The sequence below is a fragment of the Eucalyptus grandis genome, chromosome 4 (assembly GCF_016545825.1).
Source record: "Eucalyptus grandis isolate ANBG69807.140 chromosome 4, ASM1654582v1, whole genome shotgun sequence".
In the NCBI taxonomy this organism is placed as follows: Eukaryota; Viridiplantae; Streptophyta; class Magnoliopsida; order Myrtales; family Myrtaceae; genus Eucalyptus; species Eucalyptus grandis.
The window spans coordinates 4,092,322-4,104,898 of NC_052615.1; the positions used below are offsets into that span (position 1 = coordinate 4,092,322).

The 12,577-nt window shown below is 35.4% G+C and overlaps 2 protein-coding genes and 1 long non-coding RNA gene across 3 annotated transcripts; all 3 read right to left on the reverse strand.

The window, feature by feature from the left end:
* Positions 1-6,134: 6,134 nt before the first annotated feature.
* On the reverse strand, positions 6,135-8,028 carry LOC120292825. Its single transcript, XR_005550430.1, has 2 exons — positions 7,894-8,028; positions 6,135-6,358 (listed from the first exon to the last, which is right to left on the reverse strand). It is a non-coding gene; the product is annotated as an uncharacterized LOC120292825 (long non-coding RNA).
* A 223-nt stretch (positions 8,029-8,251) lies between these two features.
* LOC120292824 (disease resistance protein RPV1-like) lies at positions 8,252-10,732 on the reverse strand. The gene is made up of 3 exons (XM_039311266.1): positions 10,062-10,732; positions 9,620-9,907; positions 8,252-9,547 (listed from the first exon to the last, which is right to left on the reverse strand). The coding sequence occupies exons 1-2, from the start codon at positions 10,605-10,607 to the stop codon at positions 9,632-9,634; spliced, it is 822 nt and encodes a 273-aa protein (XP_039167200.1). The 5' UTR covers positions 10,608-10,732; the 3' UTR covers positions 8,252-9,547; positions 9,620-9,631.
* Positions 10,733-10,876: 144 nt separating this feature from the next.
* Positions 10,877-12,344, reverse strand: LOC120292950 (toll/interleukin-1 receptor-like protein). The gene is made up of 3 exons (XM_039311536.1): positions 11,851-12,344; positions 10,993-11,164; positions 10,877-10,903 (listed from the first exon to the last, which is right to left on the reverse strand). Exons 1-3 carry the CDS (start codon positions 12,342-12,344, stop codon positions 10,877-10,879), a joined length of 693 nt encoding a protein of 230 aa, XP_039167470.1.
* Positions 12,345-12,577: the final 233 nt, after the last annotated feature.

Consider the following 12,577-nt stretch of genomic DNA (forward strand, 5'->3'; position numbering starts at 1 on the left):
TAAAATGACACCACATTAGTGTCATTAGCTGTGAACGATGCGAATTTATCCTCCTTGAGTCGTCGATTAGTGATTGCATCATATCGTATTTGGTCAATTACGAAGGGCAAAATTTACTCACATGCTTGCTACTTAAGCAAGTAAGTCAATGAGTTTTAAAAGCATATCACGTGACGCTAATATTACTATAGGTGATTATGTCATTTTAATATCGTGTACTGCAATGTGAGATAGTACAAAATCTACATGCGAGATGAATACAAAATGATTTTGTCTTTCCACCATGATACATGAATAGAACAGTCAAATATGAAACATTTGTTTGATATAAGACAAAACTGCAACAGATTGGAATAATAGCGAATTAGAGTGATCAAATGGAATAGTAACTCTTGTCCATGTCAGGAGTCATCGGAATGGCTCTGCCGCTGGACACGTGAAATGGATGGAAAATGGGTCTAACCAAAATCGATTCGTTTAATCCATATTGACCCATCTCTTCATAATATAATTTTGCGATCTATGTCCGTCCTGACCCATAATCAATTCTGGCTTCATTTCCCCATGTAATTTTCATATGATGCGATTCTAAGAGGTCATTTTTATAAGATTATTTTTCTCGAGTTGGAAGTTAAGTTTTCTTCACAAGCGAAGAGGTCATTTTCATAAAATTATTTTCCTTGAGAAACAAACGAAGCTTATTCTTTTTTTTTTTTTTTTTTCACAAGCCAAAGTGAGATTTTCTTTTTCCCACAACTGCATAAGATACTTCGGGGACTAGTATTTCTTCTCTATTTGTGGCCCAAAGAGCTATCATCCCTTTCACAGGGCTCCTGCCAACTTAGGAAGATTCCCCCGGCATTGACAATTACAATGCCGGCAAAAGACAGCGAAAGTGAATTCTTCCAGCGTTTTGACCGTTGCCCGCAACCAATGCAATGCTTATAATATCATTACTTTGAAATCTTCAGAATGGATGCGCAATGAAGGAGGTAACGACTTGTTACGCATCTGAAAAAAAAAAAAGAGGAAGAAAAGGCCAAGCTATTTCTGGTTCAAACTTGATCGAAATGCGTTAAAAAGGGGTCTATGTCAAACCCATTTAGATTCATTTTTAACTACTCTTTGTTTTTTAAACCTCATTTGTTTAACTCATTCATAGAATTAGAGTGACCCATTTGAAATCTAGCCCAATAAATGAGTAAAAAAAGGGGGTTAACGGACCCATTTCGCCACTTTGAATGAAGATTAATATTTGCGAGGACAACCAATTGTGGGATAAATAATGTTGGAGGTGTGAAGATTAATTTATTGATGTAATCTGCGAAATTAATGTGGCACAAGACTCATCACATGCTCGAAAAGGGGATACTGTACAAAAATTCCCGAACCTATTATTCAACCGTTAATCCAGCTCTAAATCTTTTAATTATGTCAATTTAATTTTAAACTTTTCAACGATTTTCCAATGCAATTCTTTGGCTCAATTTTGGTTGGAAATCATTAATATAGATGTCGGTTGTTTTATGTGGCATGATCGGCGTTGACATAGATATTAATATTTTTTCCTTTCCTTTTTTATTTTATTTTATTTTTCCTTTATCTTGATTGGCCATAGGCGAGGGTTGCATTTGTCAATCACAGGCAAAGGTTGCCCTTGTTGGCCACAAGCAAACTTGGGCAAAGGTGCCTGGCAAGGGCGGCAACACCCTTGCCCATATATGGTGAGGGTGATAACGACCCTTGCCCTTGCTAGATCCGTGTGGGCAATGGTCTCTTAAAAGAGGGCTAGCTGCTTTTTGATGATAACAGGGAAAAAAGGAAAAAAAAAAAGATAAAGAAAAATAAAATTATATATATGAAATGGAAAATTTAAAATTTGCAAAAATTATCCATGTCAACGTATCAGCTTATGAACAAAAATAAAAACCTTACCGGCTAGTGTTCACATCAAAGATTTTTTTTATCAAAATTGACCAGAGTGACTAAATAGTAAATCATCAAAATAATTCCGATTATATTATAATTGAAAGGTTGATTATTGAATTTATCGTCGTATCATAAGTTTAAAATTTGTGGACAATTATCCCTGCTCGAAAATGACAAATCATTGAAATACCATATTGTGCACATTTGACACTAACATGTATAGGTACATTTTGGAGTAATTTCCCTCTCCACTCCGAAGATTGGGTCCCAATCAAATCATAAATCTATTTTAACTTTTCTTTTGATTCTTTTTGCGCAAAGGCTTTTTCTTTCAAATTGGATCCTGGATTTTTCTATAATGTATTTGGTCATCTAGATTACTAATCGGGATAGGACCGGTCAAAATATAATTTGTAATCCGAGAATTTTACTATATTCTAACAATTGTTTGGTGAATTATAGTAATTAAATCGAATATGTTTACATCATATCATATATATTTTTTTGTATAAATGATATGTTAGTGTAAATGAACCTAAAATTTAACAAAAAAATAAGATAAAAATCTCGCAATACTATTCCCTAATTTATTTTTATTTTTTAAAATTTTTTTCTTCTCTTTTTTAATTATTTTATATATTATTTCCCTTTTCCCCTTTATCGTTCTCTAATAAAATTTTATTAAATAGTAAACTAAACTAGTATACCTAAAATACAAAAATATCTAAAATATGTAATAAATATAAATATAACTATATTTATTTAATGAATCTATATTATAAGATAGAATTAAAGTTGAACATATAAATGAAAATAAGATAAAATTAAAAAAACAATATTTTTAATTTTTGTTCTTTTGAATTTCTTATATGAATTCAAATATTACTAATATAGAAATTTATATCTATTTTGTTAATTTGATAAGTTTTTTATTTGAGAAAAAATAACTTTCCTATTTTTGATATTATAAATCCTATTAACATTTATCCTACATCTCCCATGAAATAATTTTATCCGGCCTGTATTCCTCTTATATCATATTTTATCCTATATTAAGTAGACACCAAATGCAAGATAATAAATTTTATCATATCTTAAATTTTATCTTGATTGACAAACTTAACTAAGGGCATTTGACCATTCAACATGTTAAAAGGTGCATTTCAATTGGATTGGGATAAGCTAACGTAAATTATAAAGGACTTATCAGGCTTTAGGAGGAGCAATTTTGTCTCAAACACAAAAAGAAAAAAAAAAAAAAAAAAAAAAAAGAAGATTAGAAATATATAATATACTCTTCACACGATCAAAGCAGATAAAGAAACAATTAAAAAAAAATGGATGATGAGATAAATAATCTTTAAATGTTGACTAAATGCGTGATGTGATAAAATTTAAATTTATTCATTTTTATACAATCTATGGATTAAATGTATCAAAAGTTTGATAATCACATTAAATAAATTAAAAGCTTATGAACGATATTACATATTAGACTAAAATTTATGGACCATATTGAACAAAGTTAAAGTTCAAGCCTTACCAAAAAAAAAAAAAAAATTAAAGTTCAAAGATGACATTGCACGTTAAGTCAACGTTTGAGTATCATTTATGTTATTTTTTTTTTATTTTTTTTTTATTCAGGAGGAACCAGCTTGCACCGACAGTGCGCCGTAAACCCCCCGGTGACGCTAGCGGGGAAACCACCACCCTGACGTCACGCTTAAGTCACCATATAGTAGCTAAGACCGACTCCCTCTTCGCAGGGGATTCGAACCTTGGCCTCCACCGGGGAGGTCCAAGGCCCTACCATCCACGCCACCGCGGTCGGTGGTATCATTTATGTTATTTATCCTTGCAAAAACAATTAAAGCCATTGGTTAGCAACCACCACACCACAACCTTCATCTATTGTTATGGCCGTTATTGTTGTCAGATCCGACATTTATTAATAAAAAGTCGTGATGTGACTAATAGCACCATTCTTTTCTTGTTATATATTATTGTAGTATCATTACTTGTGATCAAATGCAATCTTAATTTGACATAATGGATTAGCATGAACTACAACTTTAGAAACTATATTGAATTTAGCATTATTTTAAATTCAATTAGATTACGTAGAGCTTAGGGATTGATCAATTAAGAGCACAAAGGTAGCGTCCCTTCCAATTATTGTCCAGTTGCGACTGCTGACTTTAAATAACAAATAACATAAACTGTTATTTATTACATCGCCTCACAAGTAAAATGAAAAAAAATAGGGAATAACAAATAGAAAAGCTTCAACTTAAGAGACGAGAAGCTTACATTTCGAGAGTTCCTTTTCTTTGCGTTTGAATTATTGGCTTCGGATTTCTAAATATCCACTAAAATAATTGCCATCCACTTCATTTCATTGTACGAACCACATCGGCAAAGTAACGATGCGGACTCATCGTCGAAGATGGACATTTTCCAACTAGGTGATTTTACCAACCAAATATTTGGAAGAAAAAGAATTTTTTAACTCTCATCTGGACATTAATTAACTTTAGTCAAACTACGATTACCTGTCATGCTGAAACTTGTTCGAGTTAAATCAATCTTCAAGAATGTTATTTTTCCTTAACTTTTCCATGTTAAATTTTCAAATATTATTCAAAATTTTAATAATATCATATCCCAATGTTTGTATGTTTCAAGGGTTTTGCGCTAAGATATGATTTAAACGCATGCACCACAAAATTTGAAAGGGAAATTTACAATTATGAAGTAAAGCTATTCCAAACACAACAAAAGACAAGTATAGCATCTAAAGTCAATTAAACATATTTCATTTTTTCCCAAGAATATCAATAGCTGGGCTCACTTGCTTTATCATATTTACTAATGTTGAGGAAACTAAAAGAACATTAGTTTGACAGAATGGATTAGCACGAGCTGTGGCTTTAAAAAAATGCAGCATCATTTTAACTCCAGTACAAACTGCGTAGATCCTAGGAAATTGATTAATTAAGAGCACAAAAGTAGCATTTCCTCCAATTGTTTGAATTCGTACACATACAGTTGCTGACCTATGCAAAGCTGACCATCCGCCCCAGCAAAAAAAAACTATAATTACTTACATGACCTAACCAGTAAAATGGTAAAAAAAAAAAAGGAAGTGAAAAATAAGAATAAGCTACAAAGTAAGAGTTAAGAATCTAACATCCCAAGAGCCCTTTTCTTGTCGTATGAATTACATACATAGACACAAAGTACAGAATGCAGTAAATTGGCATGCACTATCAGTCTCGGCCATCACAGAATTCATTCTTTCACGAAAAAGACATAATTCCTCACCTTAATCTACTCCTAACAAACGTATTGGCAGCAATTTACCTGTACTTTTAACTTAATACATCAACATTATCAACTACTTTAGATGAATCGAGATTATTACATAAAGCATTGAAAAAAGATCAAGGCCGAGGTCATCGGAAATGACTCAAAGGTTAATATAAATTAGATTTATGCAACCTACACAATTAGTACAGGGAATCATTCAAGCAGACAACATGAACTCAAGTCAGATTCGAAGCCAAATTCATACTGATGCAATTCAGTCATTTCATCAAACATGTGGTGATCAGTTCAGACAAGAGATCTAACTCCAGCATCAAGCATCTATTCCAATCCAAGGTATCACAACAGCATCAAACTGAGTTCAGATCATTAATAAATCATTAATCAGAGGCGATTTCACCCAAATCTCAATAAGACTTCTCTGCCTTTTTTTTGTTCTATCCAAGAATAGCTGAGAGCAAAGCATATGAAGGTAACGTGCAATTACCGGTCACGACCTGTGATTGGACTAGAAATAGGAAGTCCTGAGAAGCGTCGCCAGCAAAGGAGCTTCCGACGGACGCTGAGTGCTTCGAACTTCTCAGCCAAAAAAATAAACAGAGTGAAATGGAGTATTGGTGGCGCGACTTCAAAACGGTGAACTGGCAATGGCGACCGTACTTGTTTGATGACTGGCGTTGGAGGGAGAAATGAATTGACCAGAGGAATCCAAGAGAGAGGATTTTTCCAGCTTCCAATGTGTTCTCGTTTCTGTGAATCTGTAACTCCAGGGTTCAGCGATAAGAAGCAAGTGCCGGTAAATGCTTGTGACCAGAGATGGTGGATTCCAGCGTCAACCAGTAGTAGAGAAGCTTCGAGGCTCCTTTCTCATGCCTCTGTTTTTTTTTTTGGGCAGGGGGGAGGGTAGTGGATTGAGAGAGGATATTTTACTTCGCTCTATTTTAATCGCCACAGAGAGGGAGAGAGATCTGTCACTGATGCAACCCAATCCAGGTGCTTTCAAAAGTTGCTAAACTCTCTTGCATGCTAACATGTGACACGAGTTGTCTTCAAAACCTCAGAGGCGTCTACAACACGCATAAGCCCAACCAAAGCGGGAACCCTGAAAAAATTACAAACAAATATTGAGAGAAAGTTTGACAAAGGAATAACACATTAAAATTAGGCAGTCTAGTTAATCAGAAAGACGATAGTATGATATTCGATTCCTTGAAAGGATACACTAATGAAAGTTAAGACAGATTCATTGTATAAGCTGCGGTTGAAGTACAAAAAGGAATCTACATCAAAGAAGAGAAACAATATCATGTTAGATGGTGTTTCAATTCCATGGAGCATACTTTAAGATTAAGGAACAAGTTTCTAAATGCAGATTATGCGTAAAATGAGTTTAATTTCTCATACTTCTAAGTGCAGACAATTTGTGTCCAGCAACCAACTGGGTTTCAATTCAAACCCTACTTGATCCATGATGTTAATGCTTAGCATTAAGTACCTAAGATATGAAATTCTTGCCACATACAATAAGGCAAACAATATCATATTAGCAGAAAAATGCCAGACCTAGAAAACATTATCATATCGCCATATACAGACAAGTTGAAGGCAGTGCAACACATATTAATATGGTTTAGCACCTGTCAAATCCATTCTCTAAGAAATAAAGAAGATCAAAGATCAATCTTTGATCCCATCAAGACACATTTTTTGTAGGAAAATACAGAATCAAAGTGCAAATTTTCCACGAGAACGATAATAAAAGCTGTCGCCAAGATGTAGTTAGAATAGATAAATTTCCAGAAAAAAGCTACAAGCCAAGAAGTCTCTTAAGGAGTTTCATGGAATTTTAATGTGTACATCTCCTAAAACTGATGAATATTATTTGATATCTCTTTGCATAAGTCACATATCTCATAACTTCACTTGAGCGAAAGTTATCATCAAACTATTGTTAGCAAAATATAAGAATTTTCACTTGCCAATGTAAATAAATTTTGTTACAAAAACGCCTAATGTTTATGACATCTGCAGTAACTCATCGATTTATTTACTGTATATTCACTTAAAAATCACAAATATCATAGAAAGGTAAGACCTTTGTGTCAAGAACCTCGGATTTCCCCGAAAACAAACCCATTTACCTTCACTTTAATTTAGGTTGACAATTTATTGCAAGCGTTAATATATTTGAAAAATTAACCAATTATACAAATAAAAATTAGTAAGTTAGATAAAAATTGTTAATTTACATTCTATAAATAAATCCGTGATTCATAGAAGTATGGATAAGATACCAACAAGTCACTTAAAAATAAAAAGTCATCAAGTCTCTTTCTTACCAACAATAGAGACCAACGCATGTTTGCTTCTCACTTTTCGCAATTTTCGATATATGATCTATTCAGAAATTGAGTTCATTTTTGTCGATGGCCTTTCAAATCTTTTCAGTATATATATAGCACATTCGCAGACAAGCGATATAGAATTATATCAACACACCAAATGTTTTACTACGTATTAAGCGATATAGAGATGGGAGTAAGCAAACAGGAGGAGAATCAGGCCGGCGTTGCCATCCATCGAGAAATAAGGGGAGGAAAAAAGAAGAAACAGAGAAGGGAGAAGGTTCAAACCCACCTTATAATTCTTGTAAGAGTGGACAGAGCCATCGAAATTTTCATTAGCCCCGGAATATTTCTGGCCTTGACTGATGTATATGTGGCAATCATCTGGCCATTTGGTGTCTGACACATTAATCGACCTTTTCAATTGTGGGCAGTTATCGCAAAAACTCCAACTCGTCAAGGCCCTCGATAACCTGTAGCTCATTACAGGAACCAATGCATAGATTCTCGAGCTTCTTTAAGTGCGATAAACCACTAACACTTTGCAAATGAGGACAATCAATGACCTCAAATGCATGCCACAATTCCGATGCACCACGTACTTGTACTTGGAGTATCTTTGGGCAACCGAAAAGCTCGAAATCTCTCAACTTACATAATACTCTTGACAGAAGAATTAGGGTCCCTTCCTCAATAATAAACTCATTAGCAGACTCTACTTCACCCGCGTATGCTAGCCTTCCCAAGGACTTGCACCTTCTGATGGAAAATTTTTCCAATGATTCAAGCACCCCAGCAAATTGGATCTCAACTAGCTTTAAGCCACTTATGCTTAAGTCTCTGAGTTTACTCATGTTTGATAGCCCGACTCTCTCCACAGATTCACCACCATACAGGGACAACTGCGCCAAATTTTGAAGTTGAAGCCCGTCGAGTTGAATTTCTTGTAATCGACACCCAAAGATAACTAATGTTGACAAATTTTCTAATTTGGATGAGAGTGATATGGTTGAATTTAAGTCATAAAGGACTAAATTTAGCAGAGACGGTGGAAGTCGTGTGAGTGATCGCAAGTCCATACTAGACAAATTCAATGTCTTTAATTGAGAAAGGGAAGCCAACTCAGAAGGAGCAGGGACATTGTCAAGTTCCAAGGCCAACTGATTCAGTTTGGATAACCTCCCAATCCACCCTAAGTCACTAGGATAAAATTTACCTCATTGTCTCTCAACAAAGTTGTCAGATAGGTACAACATAACCAAATTAGTCAAATTTGAAAGGTCTGGGACCACCCGTAACGATTTGGATGACACTTTTAGATTGGTTAAACTTGTAGGAAGTGTTGGTAGTTCTTCAATCTCATTACAATTCATCAACTCGAGAGTTTGCAGGCAAGGAAGCAGATTTATTGTCTCCGGAACTTCACTAATGCAAGTGTATGACAAGCATAGGATTCTTAAAATAGGCAAACTTCCTATTGCCGACGGAAGTCGACCTCTTAAACCCAGACGACTGATTCGAAGCACTTGTAGATTCTGAAGCATTATCAAACTAGGTAACTCCCATGAATTTAGTCTAATGTCAGAACTAGGTAACTTAGAACTATGTAAAGCCCATATATTTGGTCCGTCGTCAAAGTGCAACTCCCGTAATGATTTCAAGTTCCATACAGAATCTGGGAATCGAGTCAGTGGACAATTTTTAACAGAGAAGTACTTCAAATTCACAAGGTTCTCAATCTCTTTTGGCAAATCTTCAAGATAATTGCAATTGCTAATCTTCAAATCAATTAGAAACTCCAACTTCCCAATAGAGCCACCAATTTTCCTCAAATTATAACATGTTTTGATTCTAAGCCTCTCTAAATATGGACATCCGGAGAAGTCTGGCATTCTTTTTATGTTGTAACACCTTGCAAGAGAAAGAACTTTCAATTTTCCTGCCATCTGTCAAAATAAATGCAATATTCAATTGATTACTTCCAAAGAAAATAAAATAGAAATAAGCACATTACATACCTTGATTAAGCTCTATAGCTTCGAATTATCCATGCAGGGATCGTCTGAATATTCAAGAACGACCACTTTTTTTAAGCAAATATTGGCTGGCTTAAGAAACAAGCAAGGAGGATATCTCCAAACAATCCACCTTAAATTGGTAAGACTATTCGCTAAGTTACCGCTGAAGGTTCCCGAATGTAATTTGAGGTACCTCAGGCGTTCAAATCTTCCAATCTCTTTGCTTTTAATAGTGACCTTAGGTTTATTGCCTAGATAAAGATCCAGTGCTTGAACGTTCTTCTTCATCTGTAGTTAAGAGCAAGAAATGAGGTATAGTTAGTATTTCGTTTCAAAGGAAAAAAATTACAATGAGAAAATGAGGAAGGAGAAAAGAAAATCCTAGTGCAGTATAGAGGAATTTTAGTAGAGAAACTAAAAGATTTTTCCTAAGGTATATGACCTCCTTTGTTCTTATTGCATCGAGGACCTCCGTGTCAATCCATACCCTACTCCGCTCTGTAGGATTTATTGGATTTTCTTGACGAACTATTTCCTTTCCAAGATCTCTGAGTTGATCGTGCATCCAAAATGCATTTTCCACAATCTTTACCAATGACATGCTAATTAGGACATCAAGTCCAGTATCCGGGAAAAAATCACAATCTTTCCACATGTAAATTGCATTCGCCATATGCTCACCAATGAAAAAGCATGCGATATCGAGGAAAATTTGTTGTTGCTCGAAAGTTAAGGCATCATAACTGATCTTCAACTTTTCAAAAACATCTTCGTGAGGTGCTTTGCTTAACTTATCCAATGTTTCATTCCATATTGGTTGCCTTCTCTCAAAGAGGAATGAACCAATTACTTCAATTGCCAGCGGAAGTCTCCCAGTGGTAGATACGATTTGCCTCGAAAGTTCCTTGTAATCATCTGATGGAGAGTCTTTGTTAAATGCATGCCTACTAAAAAGCTCAAGCGCACAATCACTACTCATCACCTCCATTTCATATTCTAAGATTTGATAGTTTGGTCTACTTATTCGAAAAACATCTTTATTTCTAGTTGTAATCAATATTCGAGATCCTGGATACAATCTACTCCTTCCAACTAATTCCACCACTTGTTTTTTGTTGGCAACATCATCAAGTACAATCAGGACTTTCTTATTCTTAAGTACTTCTTCAATCTTCTTTGTTCCATAATCAATTTCGTCAATGCTCCTTGCTATATCAGGATGGCCGATTTCGGATAATAATTTTTTTTGCAACTCAATTACGCCATTAGGACTTGACGACTTCGCTTGAATATTTTCAAGGAAACAACAACACTTTCCAAAATGAAAAAGAGTTGGTTGAAAACCACCTTGGCAAGAGTCGTTTTACCGATACCTCCCATGCCATAAATTCCAAGGAGCCGCACACCGCCGTATCAATGTCTAACAATTCATTTACTGCCATCACTCGATCATCAACTCCAACTAAATTTTCAGTCACAGATCTATGTTTTATCTTCAGCTTTTTCACGACCTCCTCAACTACCAATTTAATCACATCGACATAGCTGCCACAATGGTAAGAAAAAATTAGTCGGGGAAAAATGCAAAATCATGATTACCCGATTAGAAATAATGTTATTCAAGCACCAGATGAGCTACAAATTATTCGGACAACAAATGGGACCTCTAACCTAGAAGTGACCTTCTAAAGAGTCCATATTGGACATTAACGTCCCACCAAAACATCCTTTTAATGCATTTGGCAATGCATGTGTCTTTCCATAACCCGAAACATAATTTGATTCCAACATGAGATTAGCAATCTCGGAACTATATCGGTAACATTTGCGAAAATAGATGTATAAATATTTAGGCTGTTAAAATTGATATTTTGTGATTTATGTTCAAGCGAAAACTATAGAATTTGGACCGGGTGCATCCAAGAGGAGAAATGTTTAATGTATTGAAAGATTAAACAATTGGATACGACATTTCATTATCCCATTCTTTTTCTACCCACTGCCGACAATCAATTATTAGTTTAGCTACCTAGCTATTACATTATAGTTCGCCCACTATATAAGGTGACCTCGCTAAGCAGTTTCACCTTTTGTGACTGATGTAGCATAGGTTTGTTCATTTAGTAATACTATAGTAGAAGTCCCACCTCAATCGTACTCAAATCCTTCACATCTATAATCCAGTGTTAAGGAAAATTGGGAAAACAAACATCTTGAAGCAGCCAGCTTACCCTCTGTACTTCTTCACTTCCCACCCCTTTATTGCATCAACCTCCATAAGAGCCTTTCTCCAAGCATCTACTTGCTCAGTGCTCAACTTCTTCTCACGCTCCAAATTTAGTATGGCATCATGATACAACGGAGTTTTCAACTTAACATCATCGGGTTCCACATCGAAGAAAATAGGTAGTATCTCTTTTTTACCTTCCGATATGGAAGTGTTTGCCACGATCTGCACGAGCTCGCGGAGGCACCATTGGCTCGAAGCATAGGTCCGAGAGAAGACGGGTATGTAGATCCTAGAGTTGTCAATCGCTCGCTGAAGTGATCCATCGATCCTTTCACCGGCACGAACCTCTTCATCGTCTCGGAAGACGCATATTCCAGTGTCGGTCAAGCTATGAAATAAGACGTCGGTGAATCCAACACGAGTATCGGGTCCTCTAAAGCTTAGAAACACTTGGTACTTGCTTCCTAACGACGTTCCTTCATCTGAGCTCGCCATAGCATTAGTTTGCTCTGTTTAGTGTATCTCTCTCTTGCTGTGTGTGTGGGGGCTAGGGTGCACCTGAAGAAGGAATGTGATCCTTCGTTGGCCCTTTGGTGTTACTGAGACCGACCCGATGTTTTCAATGGAGAATGTGGTTGTGTCAACATCAACACGTACTTTAAAAGGAATTATTTAAAGAACATTGATATTCTTTAATTCACCAGTGCATAAAGAATTGAACATGAAAT

Bases quoted from the DNA above. Each gene is read 5' to 3' on its own strand.
- LOC120292824 (XM_039311266.1), bottom strand. From the start codon at position 10,607: ATGGAGGTGATGAGTAGTGATTGTGCGCTTGAGCTTTTTAGTAGGCAT. The intron at 9,908-10,061 runs GTCATATACCTT...TCTTAACTACAG, and splicing joins ATGCAATAAGAACAAAGGAG to ATGAAGAAGAACGTTCAAGC.
- LOC120292950 (XM_039311536.1), bottom strand. From the start codon at position 12,344: ATGGCGAGCTCAGATGAAGGAACGTCGTTAGGAAGCAAGTACCAAGTG. The intron at 11,165-11,850 runs GTAAGCTGGCTG...CCATTGTGGCAG, and splicing joins GAAGTGAAGAAGTACAGAGG to CTATGTCGATGTGATTAAAT. The intron at 10,904-10,992 runs GTATCGGTAAAA...AAAATATTCAAG, and splicing joins TGGAATTTATGGCATGGGAG to CGAAGTCGTCAAGTCCTAAT.